Raw genomic sequence first — 21,893 nt, forward strand, 5'->3', positions numbered from 1 at the left:
TTCAGTAGTCTGGCTATACCAGGACTAGTGAAAAATCATGTTTTCCTAGAGTGTGATGTTTTATAAGAAAGTAATTTATTATGCTTGTGCTTTGACTGTTTCCTGCAGGACCAGAAGCCCTCAGTTATCTCCCTTCAGAAGCTCATTGTAAGAGAAGTAGCCAATGAAGAAAGGGGGATGTTTCTGATCAGTGCTTCATCTGTGGGGCCTGAGATGTATGAGGTTCATACCAGCTCCAAAGAAGAACGTAACAACTGGATGAGGCATATTCAAGAGGCAGTGGAAAGGTAGGGAAAAAGGGGTTTGGTTTTCATGCTGGTAGTCCAAAGCAGATGGGAGGTTGGTTGGATATTCATGGCAGGATGTTCTTTGTTCTCCATTGTACTGGGTCCACCTGTGAGTTTGGGTTTTCCTTTGAGCTCAAGGTGCTAAAACCTCTTAATCACTCCTGCCATACTTCCCATATTCCTCCTGGTTTCCCACTGAATCAGCAGACCCTTTCTGTTCCTCAGACATCCTTACCAGCCATTTTACCAGCCTTCCCCCACCTTTGCCTTTAGCACTGAGTGCCTTCCAGGGTTCTGCAGGTGTCCATACAACCATTTTGAGAAAATCACAATTCATGCCTTGTTATCTTGGCATCCGGTCATTAAGAATGGTGGGGAAAATATTGCTTCTGATGGGCCCAAGCTTATGCTTGGGACAGCAGACCTGTGGGTGTGCACCAGCCACTCTGCTCAGTGCAGCCTTACCAGAGTAATAAGGAGTCCTTCAGTCTGCTTGATGTCCACTTACTGCTTCTTAAAGAGGCAGACAAATGGCATGCTTCTGGATTATTGTAAAAGGTGCTGGTGTTGTGTTCTGTTTATTGTGAACATAACATTATATTGAAGATGAATATATGATGTGCAGATCTTGCTTTATCCACCTTTGTCTTTTATCTTTGAAGTTGTCCAGAGGAAGAAGAAGAAGAAGAAGTAAAAATGAGTGAATCTGATGAGGACAGACGTATTGCTGAGGCCAAGACATACAGAATTCAGAAATATCAAGGTGTGGCACCCTTTCCTGTTGCTCTGAGAGCTCCAGCATCCTCAGCATTCAGGATGAATTAGTCATGCACCCATACTGGCTGGTGTGTTCAAAGTGGCTCGACAGGTAGAGTCAGAGCAGAGACAGATGAGGTGGTCTGATGGTATAATGTGAGTGTAGTAAAAAAGAAGCATATTTTTTCCAAACACTTTAATGTTTTTACTACATTTCTGTAACTAAAAAATAAAAGTAAAAATTGATGTTTTCAAAACAAACACTGAATTTCACAGATTAGCATCAGGACCAGGTAGTTCTGGGTTTGTGAAAATACCTTGAATCTTCAAAATTGTGTGGCTTTGTGCTTGTTTATGGCACTTTGTCCTTTGCTGCTAATATTTTTATCTGCAAATATAGCTAATAAGGATAAATTCTGGTTCCTTGGTGCCCCTAAGCCTAACTCCCACATCTTTATACTGCCATGAAGAGAGAAATTGCAGCAATGTCTGTCCTATTAAGAACCACATCCTCTGCTGAAAGAAGGTGTTCTCTGAGGTTGAGGCCCTGAGTTATTAGCACACATGAGCCAAGTGCTTTTCCAGGAGGTAGAGCTAGCAGGTTGTTGTGAGAAAAGAGCAGTAATGAGGGCCAGAGAAGGCAGCCAAAGCCACCTCATTAGGGTAGGTCTTTGGCCTAGACTCTGCAGGGGTTTATGTTAGCTTTCATTTGGACAGACTGTGGGATGAACTTGGATGAATTTGGGTCCTGGCCATTTAAAAGAAGCTTAACTTGAATTAGCACTTCCTACATGGCATAAAGATTAGAAAGGTGAATGGGGAGCATGCTTTCCCTGCAGCATAAAAAATGAGCACAATTTTCAATTTTTGCGCTGTTCAATTTTGGTTGACAGAATCACTGAGTAACCAGGACCAGCAAATCTGCAGTTATTTAGAAGAAAAGTTGCGTATCTATGCAGAACTGGGAGACATGTGTGGCTTTGATGATGTCCATGTAGAACCTCACCTGCTTATCAAACCTGATTCCGGAGAAACTCCACAGGCTGGTTCACTGCTGGCAGCAGCGCTCAGAGAAGGTGAGTTTGCGCGGGAAGAGTGGATTGGTGGCTCTTCATTTGGGCAGATATTTTAAGGTAACCAAGTGCAGACATGTGGCCTTGTGTTGCAATTCTGTCAAGTCTCAAGAAGTGGCAGTGTCAAAAATTGCCAAAGGGCATAGAAAAAAAATCTGCCGTGTTTATTGTTGTCAGATACAGGAGATGGTACCTGCCAGATTTTAAAATAACAGATATGTTTAGGGCATAGCATCAAATATATGCAGGCAGGGGCATGGTGTTAGGTTCTTAGCTGTCCTCATAGTACAGCTCGGTGAAGCACAGCAGAGGAGGAGCTTGTATGCAGTATGGTATTGCACCTGGTCCCCAACTTTCACCCACCTTGGCTGATTTTGATGTCACTTCAGAATCTTGTATGATCACATACAGAGCAAATCAAATTTCTAACAAGAAACACCTGCCACAGTTGCTGTACGAGTCCTGTTCTTTCTGCCTACCATGTAACAGGATGTTGGTAGATGGCTGCACCATCTATAGTGCTGTCCTACAAAGTAAGGAAGGGAATGGTATTTGTAGATACCTTCCCTAGCTGGATCTTCAACTAAACTTCTCATAAACGTAGTGGAAAGGAGCACTGGTAAATGGAGTCCTGATTTTAGCATCACCTAAATTGAGAACTGTGTGCTACTAGCAACATTTCAACCTATAAATCAGTGGGGCTTGGTCTTCATCATCATTATAAAGTCAAAGAGCATTTTATTGATAAAATTGATTAAATTTGTGTAGGGTAGTAAGTCAGTGATGAAACAGAAAATACTTGAAATGGAAGCCTATACTTATTACATTCCTTATTCTACCCACTTCCGTACTTTTCACTTTCTCTCACGCTGTTGTTGATGTTGATGATGTCTTGGATTTCGGGACTCTACAACACTTTCTGTGAGCTTACAGTTGTTTACATTATAGACAGTTGTAGGGATCATTTTCCAGGATGGAAATACTAAATTCCTGAGCTAATAGCAGGCTCTATGGGAATAAAGCATTGCTTACAGTAGACAAAGACAGAATTACACAGTGCTTGAGCAAATTAGGTATACACAAATCCATGAGATGAGATGGGATAAGTCCAAGGCTGCACAGCAAGCTGGCCAATGTCACTGTGAGGCTGTTTTCTGTCAACTTTGAAAGTCACAGTGATCAGGAGAGGTTCCTGATGACTTGAAGAAAGCAAGCCTCACACTCCAAGAAGGAATATATAGAGAACTAAAAAACAGTCAGTCTCACCAGCATCTCTGAAATAATCCTCCTGGAAGGCATTTCCAAGAACCTGAAAGACAGGAAGATGATTTGGAACAACTGTCACGGATTAATTAGGGCAAGCTGTGTCTAACTAACCTGACAGGTTTTATGGTGAGAGAAAGGTGCATGTTGGTTACCTTGACTTCTGTCAGACCTTCCACACTGTTTGCACTGTCTGTAGTGTCCTTACATCTGAATTGATGTAAACTGCTTAACTGGGTGGAAGACGGGCTGGACTGCTGGGCTGAAGGGGTCAGTCATATGACATCCAGTCGGTATCATGTTATTAGGGGATTCTCTTAGGGGGTGTATCCTGAGACCAGTAGCATTCAACATTTTTATTAATGCAGTTAACCTCGGGATTGAGTACACTCTTAGCAAACCCATGACTGTCATGGTGAGAGCTGGAGCATTCAGTGAGCTGGAGAGACCCCTACAGATGGGGAAAATGGTAAGAGGTACACTTAGACATTTGACAAAGACAAATGCAAAGTCCTGCATCTCAGGTGATATAATCCTGTATGTTGGTACAGACTGGACACTGATGAGCTGAAAAATGCCTTTGTAGAAGTGGACCTGGGAGTCCTACTCGACAGCAGGTTGACCATGAGGCAGCAGTTGCCCTTGTGCCAAAGATGCCCAACTGCTTCCTGGGCTGCTGCAGTAGGAGGAGAGTTGCCAGCAAGTTGAGGGAGGTGATTCTTCCTCTACTTAACCCTGGCGAGTCCTGTCTGGGCTGCCATGACAAATGCTGCACTTTCCCTGGCCAAGGGAGACATGGAAAAAGTAAAACAAATCCTGTGAAAGGCACCAGAATGACTATAGGGTGGGAGGACATGATGTCTGAAGACAAGCTGAGGTAGCTGGCTTGAGGGGATCTCATTTCTGTCCACAGCAGCTTAATGGGAGGATACAGAGAAGCTGGATTTTTGCAGAGGCATATGACAATAAAAGAACACATGGACAAGAGACAATAGTCCTGTGATGAAACACAGGCAATTCCAATTAACTAAAATTAAAAATTAAATACTATGAGAATGTTAAAAAATTGGAACAGATTGCTCAGGGAGACTTTGAAGTTTCCATCTTTGGAGGCGGTAAAGGCTTGCTGTGCAACGCTCTGAGCAGCACAATTTAGACTGACCAGGTTTTAGTGAAGTGCAGGACTAGGTGACCTCTGAAAGTCTCTTACAAGCTAAATTATTCCATGTTCAAACATTTCTATGTCATTGAGTGCATTCATGCCCTAAGGAGCTCTTTAAGGGATGTCTGTAATTCTGCATGTTTTCCTCTTTAGTTGAAAGTCTCCACACTGCTGTAATAACATCACAAGTGAGTGAAACAGACAGATCACCAGAGGAAAGTACTGAGGAATTAAGTGTGAAGCATAGATTTGCTACCAGTGAAAAACTGGAATCTGTTCTGGGTGGTGAGTAAAATTTGATGTTTTTACATTTTTAGAGTGCTAAAATAATTGATACCAGATTGGTTTTTTGGAAAGCCTCCATGGTCTAGGACAGAATCAATAGAAAATAATGTAATAGAAGTTGTCTTTGGGCAAATGCTCAGGTAGTGTAAATTGTTACATAACTTTGTTGAAAGTACACTTTCTTGTCATTGTTGTTAAGCTCTGCACCAAGTCTATATTGCAATATAGACCATTTCTCTTATTGTCAGGAGTGTTGAAAACTGGGATTAATATTCCAATAATTTCAGCTGCAAAGGGTAGCATTAATTTCTCACAACAAATTTGTCACTAAAGTTGTGTAAAAAACATTGCTACAGAGCATTTTTAGTGTTATGGTTACACTTACCTCCAACCTTTCATAAATGAAATAGTGCTAATTTGTAAGGTAGGAAAACTGAGTTGAGCCGTGTGTGCCATCATGGCTTGCAAATTAGTTTTTCCCCAGCCTAGGATCCATTATGTAACTACAAACTATAAAAATCACTTTCTCATAGTCCTGAGTAGCAGTAGAAAAGCATGCTCTTTGTTTTTCTAGTCAATATATGCTTTGATACATTTCTTATGAATTTTCTTGGGGCTTTATTTGTTAGATGCAGAAAGAAAAGAAATTGAAGAATCACCAGAAATTGATCTCAGTGTTGAAAAGGAAATGGCAGGTGCTGATCTTGAGGATAAGGTATTGCAAACAGTTTTTTTTCCGGCATTGCACACAGCAGTCTGGGCACTGTGCATGTACATGCTATTCAAATTTTTATGGGGATTTTCACTCAGATCCAGGTAATTCAGTCTAATAGAGGTCACAGCAATTGCATATAAAATTTTAAAAAGCAGCCATAAACAATCCAATCACAGAATGATTTTTCTGCAAGGCTTGAGATCAGTGAGTTGTAATAGCAGGCAGTGTTTTCAAACCACTTGTATGGGTTGTTCCTGTTCACAGGATGATGAAAGTCTCCTGCAGTGACAGAGTCCTCAGCTGATGCAAGGAACACTTGTGCATTGGAAGAACTTTGTCCTGAGAACAAGCACATAAGATAGGATGAATGTTTTTACACCAGCTTGCTTCAGAATTTGAATCAAAACAGAATAGAGCAATTATAGACTAGAAGAGAAGAGAAAGTGCCCATTTTGCAAAGTCCTATAGCTGATAAGCAAATCTGGGGAGAAAAGTGGAATCAAAAATCAGTTCTGGGCAAGACTAGGAATGACAAATTTTATGTAGCAGCAGAGTAAGCAACATGAATTACTGTGTGAAAATAAAGTGAACCGTAATAGTGTAGTTCTTAGGTGGAGAATAAGAATCACAAAAGGAATAAAGGGGAGAGACAAGAATGTAAGATACAGACTTTGAAATGGAAAGAAAACTTTGCTCAAAAGTTTAGCATTAACATACTGTATTTGCATCAGGTCTGAAAGAGGGCTTGTGTGCCTAAAACCTGTGTTTGTTTGTTTGTTTTCTATATTGAGAATACTCTTGCTAATACACTAATCTCTCTACAACCTCACCTTATGCTTAGCACTAGATCATCTTACTTATCAGACTGCTGATAGAAGGGAGCAAGAGGAAGAATGTGAGTAGAAAAAATTGTTTGAAAACAAAGTGAGGGAGCAGTTGAAGAGGAATCCAACCTAGAGAGGGTGGAGGGGCTCACATATAGCCCGCTAAAAATTGCAGTAGCTCTACAGGAAAACTTTGCCATTGGGGTTATAGAGAAGGTAGAGCTGGGCTTTTTTCTTTTTCAGAGATGTGCAGCAAAAGGATAAGTGTCTAAGATTACAAGTTGCTGCAAGGGAAATTCTGAGTGTATATAAGGAAAAAAAAAAATCAGTGCAAGGATGATCAAGGAGCAATGTTTGTCCAAAGAGGTTTTGGGGGTCTCTACCATTGGAGGCTTCCTGGATTTGACTGGAGAAGGCCTTCAGCAAGCTCCTCTAACTTTGAAGTTATGCCTATTCATAAAACTGGAGGGACTTGCATCCAACTCTTCCACTCTAAGTCATCATCCTGTTATTTAAGGCCTATTGTTTGGGAAGGCAGGTATCACATCTTCTGATACCATGTCAGAATCAGAGTTACCAGGAGGTGGCAGAATGAGCAAAGAAAACAGGCAAGGCACGGGCTTTCCAGGGAGGTGGGTGTGCCGTCCCAGGGTCGTGGGATGACGGCTCTGGACTCAGCCCAACTAGCTTGGAAAAACAGGAGCTGGACAGGGGGGCAAGAGCTCCTCCCAGCTTGGAGGTTAGATGCTGACTAGATACTGGAAGGAAAAGCATTGTCCCTGCAACATGAGGGCTCCCCAGTGAGCAGCTGTGAGAAGTGATCCCCATCTTGTCTCCCCTGCTCCTGCCTTTTAAGCGTATCTTCCCAGGCGTTGTTCAAAGCACAGCGCAGCCTGCCCTGGAATCTGACCATCTTCATCTCTCTGAACCAAGGTGATCAGGAAGAGAGGCAGAGAGGTGGCCTTCAGCACAGTTAAACACCTGAAATTACTGCTTCACTCCTAGCTGGACTTGCAGGGCCAGCTGTGCCAGCTCAGCTAAGCCTTCCTCAGCCTCATGTCTTAGCACTCAAGTGGTGCTGCAGTGAGGTGACCATGGGCACTGGGACTGGCCACTTGCAACTCCTTGGTCAAGCCAATACCAGACAAACCTTTCCCCTGTGCACATCCATTTTCAGTTAAAAAGAGCTTAAAAACCTGAGGGAAACCCTGCTCTTGTTCAGTGTGCAGGCTCTCCCTTCTTCACTCTTCCTCACACTTCCAGCCTTATCTCCTTTCTCTCCCTCCTGACCCTGTGCTGCTTCCTTACCCACTGCACACCATACAGCTTAGGAAAAGCAGAGCTATCTTGAGTCTATTCTTGTACTGCACAAAGACATCCATGCTAAATCGTCAGCTTTCACAGGAGAGCTGAGCTTTTCTATGGCTTGGGGATACAGTGAGAAGGAGGAGGTGAAGATGTGGAGGGGGAGTGGAAGGAAATACTGAAGAGATATAATGAGAGAAAGAGTAGTGGAGGAAATGATGCAGCTGGTATTCCCTTTGCCCCAAGGGTGTCTGTGCTGGGTTGTGTTTAGGGGGCTGGTCTTTCTCATTTTCATTTTCAGTTATTGCATCTAAATGGAGCAGATGCTTTGCTCTCTGTCGTGGAAAATGAGACTCAGTAGAGAACTTACGAGAATCAGAGAGAAAACAAATATTCCCCAAACTCTCCTGAGCTTCTTTAGGAAAAAAAAAAAAAAAGGAAAAGTCATACAGGAAGTCTTTTCAGTGTAGTCTCAGAAGGGATTGTATTTGAAACAGTCCTCACCATTTCACATTTCATCTTATCTTTCTCAGAGGAGCTGTTCTTCATGCTAAAGGGATTATGGGTAGCTTCACCCCATAAATTTAGAGAGCTTCTTAAGAAAAGGAGCAGGATGGAAAGTGTGAAGCAGCTGTGCCTTGCTGCAGAGGACAGTAGTGACCATGCTGGTGCCTTTTGTAGCATGTACTGGGCATAGCATCTCACAGGGTACCTAAGGCATTTTTTGTGATCCAACATGCCTTCTTGCTAGTTTCTTAGTACATTATTATCTCTAATTTTGAAGATTCTTATGCTGTTTCATCCTACTGTAATTAATCTTAACCCATTGGGCTGTATATACAGAAATCTGCATATACAACAGATATATAAAAACTCTCAAGTAAACAAAGAATGAATTGAAATGTCTTTTCTGTGTAGCATTACTGATAAGGGATTAAAATTGTGGATGAAATAGTTTTATTTGTACAGTTGTGTTCAGAATCTCTAGTAATTTCCATGGGAACTCCATTATTGATGTATTATTCGTCTTCACAGATTGTTGCTTCTGTCTTTTTTAATATATCCACATAAAGGGTTGACTCAGTACACATTTCCTAGCCACATGTCCCCGCTAGTTTAAAAAAAATTACCTTGATGTTACAACTTTAAAATTTAAAACAACTTTTTAAACCTACATGTGTTTCTTTTAGGGAGCAAATATGAATTTTTCAGAATCTACAGGGACAGAGGTGAGTTAATTTAAACTTCAGACAGAATGTAGTAATTATTTAGTTAACAGTGGTCAAACCTTTGAAAATCCTTCTCTTTTATTTTCTAGATTGTACAAGCAATCCAGAACTTAACCCGTCTCTTATACAGCATGCAGGTGACTACTCCACTACTAATTTCAGAGAGTAATTAGTTTGTCCTAATAATTTACTTTTAAAGAATTGTTTTCATGTTGTCCTACTTTCAGACATTATGTTAATTGATCCTGATCTCTTCTGACTGTTGCATAAGTTGTCACAGGATACAGTTTTATTCTACATCAGTGGTAGGTTTCTTTTTAAGAACTAAATAATACTAACCTGCTTGGAGATCAGTCCCTCCTCCCAAAAGAGGATGTCACTACAGTCCAAAAACCTAGCAGGAAAGCAAAATGATGGCTCCACTTGAACTGATGTCATTCCACATACAGATTTCTGAAATTATTTGAGAAAAAACTGTATTTTGATTAGACTGTTCTCCTGGCTAGTAATCAGCAGTAATTTGGCCAGGTAGCTCAGGTAGCAAACTCAGCCCATTTTAGGTGCTTAAATCTCACTTACTTTGGGCCTTACTTACTTTACTTACTTACTACATTTACTGTAGAGCCTTAGTATGGAGTATTTGCCTCTTTTATGCTAAGCTTGAATGTCTTAACTTACTTCTTTTTATTTAGCTGCACATTTATAATTCTATTTTTAAATGTTTCATCTAAGTATACCTAATTTTTAGACCCTATTGATCTTAGCATATTTCATAATAATCCGGGAAACTTTGGGCTTAGAAGTTAAGTGTATTGAAACAATACAAAAGCAAAATAAAAATCATCTAATTTGCGCAAAAATTTTTGAGTAATTGAAAAACAAATAGGGACAATAAAGTAAGGTTAGGATCATGCCTTAACTGCTCAGACCATGAATGAACAGTCAGGTGCTGAGAAACAAGCAGAGGATCTTGTCCTGTTTACAAGTCACTGGAACTGACCCAATACTGGAGAAAGAGTCAAGGAAAGTGCAGATGGTACATTGCATGAAGTTAAAAGCTTTCTGGGGTGAAGAGCATGTGGCAGTGGGGCTACGTGAGTTCTCCAGGAATGTCTCCTGAAATAGATTCCCATGTCAGCTTTTAAACATAGTGCAATAAGTGCCTCAGCAGATCTAGGGTTTTCTTGCTTTTCTTTCTTCTTAATCACAGCTATTTGTTTTTGCATTACTGGAGGATGTCACAACCTTTAATGCAAACAGTGTCACAACATCCTTGTGACGGATGGAATATAGAACTCCCAACTATAAAGTAGGAACATCAAACCTGAAACCATTACTATACTGCAGGTTTATACTTGCACTGACACCTTGGTCAGGTGTGTGTAGTGGTACAGTCCTGGTGACATGGCTGTGTTCGTAGGTGCCGGTAGGACTGGTGTTAGCTGGACTGCAGTGTTGCAGGTTAGCAAGGAGAGCCTTAAAGCCAGAGTGAACTCACTTGGAAACAATACAGTTTTATGTGTAGAAGTCACAGCTGTGTTAGGAATACTTGGGTGAATATAGCATTCCCAATGCCTTATTGCCCTCTTCAACCATGAAATATCGTTTTTCCTGTGTGGCTTTACATCCTCTGACAGAACAGGACCCCAGCTGTAATTGAAGTGCATATGCACAGCTGTAACATAAACATGTATTATAATACTAAGTGTAAACCAGAAACTTTGTTAAAAGTGCTCAAAAGAGTTGAGTTTTATTTTAGAAATACCTCTATGTAAAGGCATTATCACATAATTTTATCTATTTGCTTGAGGAATAACCTCCCAAAAAAGTTCCAGCATTTTAAGATAATGATTCTATGTAAAAACACAGAAATGGATTAATGCTGATATTTAAACATTTGTGTCTGATTTTGTTGTGGTGTCTAGGCAGTACTGGCTATCCAGGACAGCCACAAAGAGCTCCATAGGTTACTACTGCAAGAGAACGAGAAGACCAGTCGGAGCCATGGTTCTCGGCTGAACCTCGTTTTGGAACAAGAGAAATATCAGAATCTGGAAAAACAAAGGGTGGAACTGGCCAACATACACAAAACGAAGCAGCAGTTTCAGCAAGAGCAGCAGCGGTGGCTGCGAGAATGTGACCAGCGGCAGCGGGAGCAGGAGGCGAGGGCGGGCCGGCTGGAGCAGCGGGAGCGGGAGTGCCAGGCCGAGGAGGAGCTGCTGGAGCAGAGCCGGCAGAGACTGGAGCTGCAGCTGCAGGAGTACCAGCAGAGTCTGGAGAGGCTCCGGGAGGGCCAGGAAATGGTGGAGAGGGAAAGAGACAATATGAAAATGCAGAAGAAACTCGTGTGGCACTGGAAGCATGGTCAACAAAATAACCTGTTTTCACACACAGGGGACTATGAGGTTTGTGCTTCCCCATTGTAACTATACCCCTGACTGCATGCCTAGAAACCTGCCTTGACGAATAGGCCAGGATCTCTGGGTTTTGTTGGTTCTTAAATTAATGAGTGAGCATGTGGGAAGCTGAGATTCAGGCATATCCTAGCGTTTTCTTTGAATGTCATGAAGTTTAAGCGAGGAAAGTGTGAAGTCCTGCCCTTGAGAAGGAGCAGCCCTATGCATGGGTAGATGCTGGTGATCACCTGCTGGAAATCAGCTTGACTCTCTACAGCTACCTGAAAGAAGGTTGTAGCAAGATGGGAGTCAGCCTCTTTTCCCAGGCAGTTAGTGAGATGACAAGGGGAAATGGCCTTGAGCTGTGACAGGGAAGGTTGGATTTGGACATTGGGAAGAATTTCTTTGCTGGCATTAAAACAGGCTGCCTAGGGAGGTGGTGGAGTCACTGTCCCTGGAAGTGTTCAAAAAGTGATTGGACATGGTGGTTAGTGGTATGATTTTGTTGATGTGATGGTGGTGTGTTGGGTCAAAGGTTGGACTTAATGATCTTGAAGATCTTTTCCAGCCTTTATGATTCTATGATTCTGTGAAAAGGATTGGGAGTCCTGGTATAGAATATAAGCAAACAACATGCCCTTCGAAAAAGGTGGCACATAGTCTCTAGGGTTGCACTGAGTAAAGTATTGCTAGTAGGTCGAGTGAGGGTATCCTTCCTCTCTGCTGTGGACACACCTGGAGTCTGGCTCCCCCAGTACAAGAAAAGCATAGAGCTGTGGGGTGGAGAGGAGGTAGAGACAGGAAGATGGGTGTCTGGTGAAGTGCCTGTTTGAGAGGCAGGGATATCTAGGGATATCTCTCCAGTAAGGAAGGCTGAGACTGTTCAACCTGGAGAAGAAATGGTTCTTATTAATGGGGATTCCTTATTAATGGGGGCTCCTTTTAATGTAAAAAACCACCTAAATGGAGATTATAAAAGAGATGGAGCAAGGTTCTTTTCCGTGTCACCCAGTGACAGAACCAGAAGCAATGGGCACAAACAAAAACACCGAAGATTTGTTTTGAACATCAGAAAACTATTTTTTCTTGTGGGAGTGATGGAGCCCTGGCACAGGTTACCCAGGGAAGTTGTGGAGTCTCTGTCATTGCAGATATTCAAAAGCCACCTGGATGTGGTCCTTGGCAATTGTCTCTATGTGGCCCTGCTTTGGCAGGGGGGTTAGATCAGATGTCTTCTAGAGGTCCTTTCCAACCTCAACCATTCTGTGATTTTAATCTAGATACCTAGAAAACCCAAAGTTAGGCAGGTGTTTTTTAATTGAGAAGACAGAAATTATAAATACGAGAATCTGTGTTTTATTCTGCTTTACTACTGTCTTTGTAAGACCCATTGTGTCTCTGCATCTTGTAGAAATATTTAATTATTGTAATGCTTAAGCATATAAAGCACTTAATGAAGTTTTTGGTTGCTGTTTTTTTTCCTGGACCACTAGCTCTAGGGAGGAAAAGGTGCACCTCCAGGAGTAACAAACATCAGACTCTTGTGAACTCCACATATCAGGCCCTGCTGTCCTGTTCCTTGAAACAACCAGCCCCCTAGGGGAAGAGGTTGGTGTGTGGCACCATCTCTGACAGTATAAATCCTTGGAGATGCTTACTATTTGGGGGTGCAATTTAAAGTAGCCCCAAAACTGCTTAAGTGTTTAATAATAAAAATGATTAAGTTTTTGTTGAAGTTGAAGGGTGCAGTCTGCCTCTGAACTCAGCTGTCTGGGTGCTCACCTGCCAGGTTGGTTCTTATCTCTAATACCTGCTTTGTGGTTGTGGTCTTGATTTCCATAACTGTCCTCTAAAGCACCTGAAAATCAAAACATTTTGCCTGGCTTTTCCACATATGGAAAACTCACTGACCCAAACAGCTTCTTTTTCCCCTCAGGTTCTTGTTTTCACAAGAAAATCTGTAGAGCCTTTCTTCAAGCCATCACCTCCGTAGTTTTTCAGCTGGCAACTCAACCATAACCATTTGGCATCTAAGATTGTGCCCGCCTGAGGGGTTAAAGGATTGGCCTCTGACCTCCCCCTTTTCATCTGGCTTTTGTGAATACAGTGTGTACATGACTTACCCATATATGCTTGCCAGCCCAAACAACGAAGACACTTTTTACTAGCATATCATGTGCTACAGTTTCGACTTGTTTGGCAGTGCTTAAGAAGTGGATGATAAATCCAAAACTGAAGTTTCCCATCAGCTTTAAGGAATGTGACTTCTAAAATCTTTCGAGGGGAAGTTGAAAGATAATAGTCTGATACAGGGATATTCAGATGTACAGAGAGGCAAAATAATTCAATGCTGAGTGTCAGAGAGTAGTAGTTTTTGTAATCTAATATTTCATTTGTAAGTCTGCTTGTATTTTTTTTCAAGTAGACTACATGGCTTTGAATCCATCCAGACCTTAAGATTGTCTTTCTCCTGTGTTTCCACTACCATACTCAGTGCAGCAGTGGAACAGGTTGAGTGATAGTCAGTCAGCTGGTATTCCCCTCCCAATGTTTTTGTATTACACACAGCCAAGATAATTTTGTGTGACCAAACAATGCAATAACTCACTCTTAATTCTCCTGCTTTTTTTGTGAGATTGGCCTTAATAAACACCTGCAGACAAAGAGTCTGCAGGAGTTGCATTTTCCGCCCTTGGGAGCCTTGGCTTGCTTGCTAAATCTCTTTGCCATCCCCAGTTTGACTGCTGCAGCCCTGTTCTCTGTGATTGCCTGTCTATGTGAGGTACAGTGTTATTTTTGGATTGCAGAGTACACAGGTTTACATATGAGAAGTGGCACCTTGTTTAGCCATGAGGCAAAATATTAACCCTCTGGAAGTAGTCTGCAGAGCTCAATGCATCCCAGATAGTGGTCCTTTTTTATCTGTGACTTCACAGTTATTACTTCTTTCAAAGTGAGCTAAAACCAGATCTGCTAGGTAATTGCTGTTTATTCCTCAATACACATAAAATTTAATATGTTTTGAGGTTAACCTCTGGCAGATTAGATGACTATTTGCAATGAATCCCCTTTCTGTCTGGCAGTTAATTTTCTGCATCCTGCTATAAGTATTCAGGATGATGCTTATAGTCATACACTTCAGTTTTATACAGTGGGAAGCAGGGAGTTGGACTCCATGATTCTTATGAGTCCTTTCCAGCTTGACATACTCTGTGATTCTCTGGTTCTATTGCTTGACAAAGGTGAAAGTAAAATTCTGTGTTTTGTTTTTTGCTGGTTTTTTTCCCCTTCTGCAGATAATGGGACATAATCAATTGGACAGCTTACATGGTGAAAATGCATTCTACTTCAATGAAGCTGTAGTGTGTGTGTCTCTAAGAAGAATCAACAGATCAAATTCTTCTCTCATTTATGAGGATGGTGTGTATGGGATGAATATCTCAAATTCTGATGTAGCAGAGACTAGTGAAAATCAGGTGGACCTCAAAATGGACACTTCTTGTCAGCCAGCATTAACTAGTCCACTGTGGAAATCCACTAGTTCTTACCAGCAGAGGTCTTTTTCCTGCAAAAGCAACAAGGATTCTTTTAATAATGGTAATTAATACTTTATTTAATTAAGAAGTAGTACAGGCAGTTTGCCCCCTCTCTGGCTGAATAGTCCTAGGAACAAAGACAGCTTGTAGTAGCGGAAGCAAGAGATTTTGATAAAACAGTTGCATGCTTCTTTGCAAGATATTTCATGATAGGTGAGAAAAACAGCAGAACAGAAATACAAAAAATTACTGAAAAACCCCACAAAACTCCTTTTTGTGTCTGCATAATAGTACTCAGAATGTTTTTTCTCTCAGTCTTTTCCCAATGCTTTTGCACCTGTTTTTTGTGAGCAGAAATCACTCTTCTTCAAGTGCATTTTATTGATTCTTTGAGAACATATGTGCATTACTTGATGATTTCTGGTTAAAATAGCTTTTGATTTCCTGTCTTAGAATGATAATCAGTGTTCAAACACCCTTTTCTTGCTTCATTAAGGGATGAAAATATCTTGAAAGATCTGTGGACAGACAGTGGTATCACTTCTAAGGAATAATATAATGTTTGAATAAGTTACATCAGTAACTTTTGCTGCATTACCTTTCTTTATTCCTGCATTTTACCAGTACTCCCAAAGATACGTAGGCTGCGTGGCAAAGGTACGTAGGCTGCGTATGGTGGCTACCAAAATGGGTGGAAGAGGCTGCCTATCTGAGCACTGCGTGCACTGAAAATTCCTTGAAGGTCTTAAAAACTTATGAGAAACTCTAAACTATCTGGGGTTTATTTCTTATTTTGCACAATATTAGTTTTGATCTAACTTCTTTCATTAGTGTGAATTGTAGACCAGGATGTAAAAACACAACAGCTAAAACTCTTGGGGCCAACGGTGCACTTTTGGGGTAAGGGATTAAATGATCTGGTGGGATTTTCTCTGCAGTTGTGAAATTCAGGAGACACAACATGGCAATGCTGCAGCAGTGCCTGAGCTCCCATTTTTGTGCAGTTGGCAGTGCAGAATAGCTTCTGTTCTCACACCAGCTTGCAGGTCAGATCACAGCAAAGACCAGTGGGCAGCAGATTTAGGAATTGAAAACACAGGCATAATGGTTAATTGTCTTACATCGTTGATTAAGGAACTTGCTCCTTGTAATGAATTAAACAGACATCCAGTACAACCTTACTAGTCTTTGGTATGTGGATTGCCAAAACAGCATGTTATAACCAAAGGTAGGGCAGGCTAGTCACATCACTACAATCAGCAAACCAAGCTGATTAGTAAAAGAGATTAATATTTCTAAAAATGCCTAAATAAGTAGTCTGGTGAAACTCGTTCTAGTTTGGCTGTGGTCGTCATTTTAGTTAGTGTGAATTTGAAAAGGAATACATATGTGGGTTTAAAGCTCTCAAAAGTGGCTTAGCTTGCACTGGCAAACATACAGATAGAAACTAACCAGGATACTTTCTGTTGAGCCCACATGAGAGCATCTTTTTTAATTAAACTGGCTTGTACCAGTTAAATTGCACTGATTCTAAGATAAGCTGGTGGAGTGTCTGTGTCTCAAGGCACAATGGACCAGCTTTGTGTTCAGCTGTTGTCAATGCATACTGTGTAGACATCGATATCTTGCCCTGGTAGCGGGCACCAAGGCAGTCCCAGCACTCTTGGGGACAAACTCTGGCTCCAGAGCCCGCCCAAGAGGCCAGTGTAAATGTCTGACCAAGGTGTGTTGGCAAAATGTGCAGGTACTGCCTGGGTGGTGACACAAGACACCTTATGCAAAGGAGTGAAGCAAATCCTTGCAGCATTCTGATGGTTCAGATGATGCTGTGAAGCCTACCATTGCACTGCTGGAGCAGGCAGGGCTGGAAGCCTCCCCCCAGAGAGATGTGACATCACATTCTATGGTTGCATTTGTTATTGAGAAGATGACAAGAATTTTATGCTTTGATCATGCAGTGCATGAGTCTGCATGATTCAGACTTGCTTCTGTCTTGCATCTGGACCACTGTACAGGGAGGGACTGGGGAATGAGAAGAGTACTGAATTTCCCCAAGGGACCATGCACATGGAGATTATGCAAATCGCTTTTTCCTAAGCAATGTCAATCAAATTGAACAATATAAACATTTCATACTAGGAAACTGATTTTCTTGAGTAATTTTGGTCATGTTTTCTTCCCCAGAGAATTTAGCAGAGTTTCAGAACATCTCCAGCTTTTGCCTCTGCTTTCTGACACCTCAGCAGGATATAGTCAGTTCCAACCACTTTGAAGGAAAGCCATCTTAAATTCAGTGAGGGAAAGAACTTAAAAGTTAGCTAAAATCTTCAATATTTCACGTGGATGAATATTTCATGGCATTTTTGTGCGTTTCCATACATTTTCCACCTAGCTTTGTGTATAAATTTCCTAATCATCTTTAAAAAAACATTCTTAAATAATTTGTCAACATAGAACTAAGAAACAAATACTGAGTATGGTTTACTGCATATAGCCATGCACCATATACATACATAGCCAGAGCTAATATATAGTTAAAGTTTTGTGTGTACACAAAAGAAATTTCTTGGGTTTGATTAACTTTCACAGAATTAGGCATTTTGTAAGAAGTCTGCTCTGTCAAAAAAACCCGCTTAAATTATTTAAAGAGAAGCACCATCTAAACTTGTTTCCAAGGAGTTAATCAGACTGCATTCTACCATATGTTAAGTAGTATTCAATTAAGCTTCATAAATATACAGAAATGGAAACGGCGACATTACTGTAGTGCATAATTTTCCATTCATATTTCCTAAGGTAAAACATAGGTGTCTTCCCATAGCTAACATCATGATTATGTATCATTGTTCTATGTGTATGGGAGGGAACTTCAGTAAAGACCTTCAGGCAAGTTCCCACTGAACTGAAACTGGCATAAGTAACCTCACTAGAAAAGGTGTGTCAGTCAACAGGAGGAAAATATGATTGAAAGAAAAATGTGTTAATGCTTTACAGTAATGGTTATGAAATTATCTGCATGAAAGAAGCAAGTACTTTGGCTAATTAGGAAGGAGGGGAAGTATAGGTTTTGTGTCAGACTAGACTGAGAATTGAATAAATTAGTCTTGCATTTAATTGACATGTCAAGTTAACTAGCCAAGGTGATGCCTGAGGATTTACCTATGAATTCACCTCTTTGATTTCAGGAATCAGGGCAAGTTTAATTCTTTTAAGCTTTCATGTGAATAGATTGTTTGCTGCTGCTACCTTAACTTCATTTATTCAGACATTGTAGTTACAGAAATAGAATTGAAAAGTGATATATCTGGAAAACTGCTGAAACTTGGATGTGGGAAGGTTTTACCTAAGACATTTAGTATGAAGGATCTATACATGTGACACAGTGAAAAACATAGTTTTTTATGGGGAACATAGGAAAACCTGTGATCTTCATAAGCAGCCAAATGCAAACCCAAGGAGCAAAAAGAGGACTCCATTTGACTAATGTAATTTAAATCTTTTTTAAAGGACAGAAATTTGTACATATATGAGTATAAACAAATGAGATTGTTTGATTTTGGAAAAATGATTTATTTATAGTGGTTTTCATCAAAGTAAGTGATTTCTAGAGATGTAGAATATTTAATTTGCAACAGAAAAAGCAAAGATTCCAGAAACAATGCGTAGTATCCTGTAACTACATATAGTTTATATGAAATTTCCTTCCTATTCCCTAAGGCAGATTGTGCTAATGGCTATTACTCTGTTTAACCTGTTCTTAAAACTGTGTATCAGATTCATTTGCTTTGGTTACCCATTGTTACTTTAGATGGCATTTAGAACGTGCATTTTTGTCTGTGCTGGTTTCATCTGGGGTAGAGTTAAATTTTTTCTCAGTGGCTGCTATAGGGCTGTGTTTTGGATTTGTGCTGAACACAGAGTTGATAATACAGAGATGTTTTTGTTACTGCTGAGCAGGGCTTGCTCAGAGCCAAGGCCTTTTCTGCTTTTGGTACAGCCACACTGGGGACGGACTGGGGGTGCTTGGCAGGCTGGGAAGAGACAGAGCCAGGACAGGTGACACAAACTGACCAAAGGGATATTCCAGACCATGTGGCACCAAGCTCAGTGTATAAAGTGGGGACAAGAAGCAGGAAAGGGGGGGACATTTGTGGTGATGTCATTTGTCTTCCCAAGTAAGCATTCTGCATGATGGGCCCTGGCTCTCCTGTAGATGGCTGAACACCTGCCAGTGTATGGGAAGCACTGAATTAACTCCTTGGTTTGCTTTGCTTGTGTGCACAGCCTTTGCTTTCTCTTTTTCTCAGCCCATGAGTTGTCCTGCTTTCACCCTTCCCCAGTCATTTTGGTAAGAGAGGGGGCAGTGTGGGGCTTGGTTTCTGGCTGGGGTTAAGCCACCACTACATCTACCTGAGCTAACCTAAGTTGTGGCCTAATGACATTGCATAAAACTGTCTGCTCTATGTTTGCATCAGGGAGGTTGAGAACAATAGGCCCAGCTCTTTTATCATATTTGTGTTAAGGTGAATTTGTTGCAGTCAGGAATATGTACAATGTAAAACTGATGCAAGTGTGATAAAAAATAGGTGAAATATGCTTTGCACCACAGTGTTAAAAAGCCATCTGAAGTGGTACAGGCTCTTTGTCTGTGCTTCCAACTCAACACTGGATTTTGGCAAGGAGCAAATCTCAGTAGCTCAGGGCCTTATTCAGATAGCATAGCTGCTGCTGCCAGTGCTGGAAGTGGCTGATGGGATACCATGAGGAGAACTTAGTTAAATAAGATTACTTTCATCACTTGGAACCTGGTAAATAAGGATTAGCAACACCCCCAAAAAAGTCACCACAGTTCTGCATATGTAATCATTGTAAGCTAATTTTTATATTGTTGTTGCTGAAAGAACTCTTTCTGATTTTTCTAAGCTGGATTGTAACTGTGTCCCATAGAGCACACACTTTAAAACAGCATCCTTTTGAGTCAGTGACAGGCCAGCCCCCTACCACTTGCAGAATTGCATGTGAAGATATGTTTCAACCTATTTTTTTCTGGTATGTCTAATGATATTTTTAGTAGTGCCATTTTTTTTCACTGTCCCACAGTGACTGAATTCTTTGTGATTTTCTTTCACTTGGAAAGATGGAAAGAAGGAAATTTTTAAAAAGCAAAGGGTGATATGACCCACGGAGCTCACAGTTTGTCAGGGAGCCTCCTGAACAGGTGTCATATTTTGAGCTACTTTAAATTTTTTGTCTTTTTTAATTGAGTAGATGCCACATTGAGAACAATTCTAAATTGATTTTTCTGTGTTTAATGTTTCCCTACTAATTTAAGTGAAGATGGCTACAGAGGTGAGCACAGGGCCCATTCAGTGCTCAGTGCAAGTTATAATGAGAATAAAATTAAATGGAAATATATAAGAATATGAAGTTGAGGAACATCAGCACCAGCATCTTCCAAGTTCAAAATCTCATTGATTTATTAGAACAACTGAGCTGTTACTTTTGACTCTGCAATAGGCAACAGCAAATTCTCCATACCATAAAACACTGATTTTCATGCTCTGCTGGAAGATTTCCATGGTTCTGAGATACTTGGATGAAATGAATCAGAGAGGAAGTTTTTTTTTCCCTCTTCGGAATGACGCTGCTGGTTGTTTAAAGCAAATGGCAAAAGGGATTAAATCACATAGCAGTGTGATACCAAAGTCAAAAATATGTCATTATATGTCACCTGCAAATAGTATATTTCAAGAAACACTTGCTTTTCACCTCTGTAGAAGTCAGATTTTGTTGTTCTGTTACTAATATTCTCATCTCAAAACACTTTTCTAATTTCTGAAAATAACCACAGTAGATGCAGCACTATAACATAATCCTTTAATTAAGGCAGCTAATGTTATTCTGGTTTTATTTTGTACAATAATGTAAGTAATGCCTATCCTGTGTAATGTCTGTCTGATTTTATTCTTTCTGTTATCTTCTCCTTTAGAGATCATTCATTTGTGGAGGGAAGTTTAAAATAGTGCCCATCTTTAAGGTTATGAATGGAGTAAAAAAGATTGCCTGACCCTGTCTTTTGAAGTACCACTGGTGTTGATGTAAATCTGCACACCATATTCAGGCTTTCATTAACTGCAGACTTACTAAACAGCAACAGAATGATGGCTGAGTCTTTCTAATTCTTCTCACACTTATGATTCTACCAACTTCATTGTAGTGGTTTATGGAGTCAGTGGAATTAGTGGTGTCAAGAAAATTGGAATTTTGTGGATGATCCCCCTTATATGCAGATTTATTCTTTACCTGTATTGTGTTTTTTCCATGGGTAGAAGTTTCAGGGAAGTAGAGGGATGAAAGGAGAAAGCAGAAAACCATGAGCAGAGGGTTTTTAGTCAGACAACCATAGTGAACTGGATCCTAAGCTCCAGCTCTGGGATGTGCAGAGATGTGACTTGGATAGCAAGTCTGCAGGGGAGGAGGTAATCTCTCAGGAAAAGGGCCACAAAATGGCAGTCTTGTTGGTTGTTTGATGTTAAGAAGATTCCTTAGGAGTTCTTTGTTTTCCTTGGGAAGTGGGTGGAGACCTGGCTGTGGGTGCCCTGCTTTAGTACATTAAAATATTTTGTATGTATTTTGTAATGAAGTTAGTGCCTGAAATAGATGCACTAGTGTAAATAAATAATTCATTCTAATAGCTGAGCGAAGCTGTTTATGGGTGATCAAATTTTGCAAGGTATTAGGTATGCAAACACACCCTGTAAAACCATTTAGCTGAATCACCAAGTGTATCTGTCTGGCTTAGTTTGAAAAGTACAATCTCATTTTAATTATTTAGTATAATACTTCACATATTCCAAGAAATGGCCTGTAGCATGTTGTACAAAAATAATGAAGTGTTAGTAATATGAAACCTCCTCATCATCATCTGCTGTTAAATATTTATTAAGACGCTGGGGAAGATTGTCTGTCTTGTGCGGGTGTTCATCACAGGAGCACCCAACTGCCTTCCAATAAATTTCACTGGCTGTCACCAAACTGGTAGAGGAGATTTCATGGAATATA

The 21,893-nt window shown here is 40.6% G+C and overlaps 1 protein-coding gene across 1 annotated transcript in view; it reads left to right on the plus strand.

The window, feature by feature from the left end:
- The window catches only part of ARHGEF28 (Rho guanine nucleotide exchange factor 28), a 62,615-nt gene that overhangs the window by 30,074 nt on the left and 10,648 nt on the right, over positions 1–21,893 (plus strand). Inside the window, exons 19-27 of the mRNA XM_066569121.1 lie at positions 109–287; positions 950–1,050; positions 1,937–2,119; positions 4,695–4,826; positions 5,456–5,541; positions 8,861–8,899; positions 8,989–9,036; positions 10,825–11,304; positions 14,592–14,892. Coding sequence (XP_066425218.1) covers positions 109–287; positions 950–1,050; positions 1,937–2,119; positions 4,695–4,826; positions 5,456–5,541; positions 8,861–8,899; positions 8,989–9,036; positions 10,825–11,304; positions 14,592–14,892 — 1,549 coding nt within the window. The remainder of the gene's footprint in view (positions 1–108; positions 288–949; positions 1,051–1,936; positions 2,120–4,694; positions 4,827–5,455; positions 5,542–8,860; positions 8,900–8,988; positions 9,037–10,824; positions 11,305–14,591; positions 14,893–21,893) is intronic.

Source organism: Molothrus aeneus, chromosome Z, assembly GCF_037042795.1.
Source record: "Molothrus aeneus isolate 106 chromosome Z, BPBGC_Maene_1.0, whole genome shotgun sequence".
NCBI classification, from domain to species: Eukaryota; Metazoa; Chordata; class Aves; order Passeriformes; family Icteridae; genus Molothrus; species Molothrus aeneus.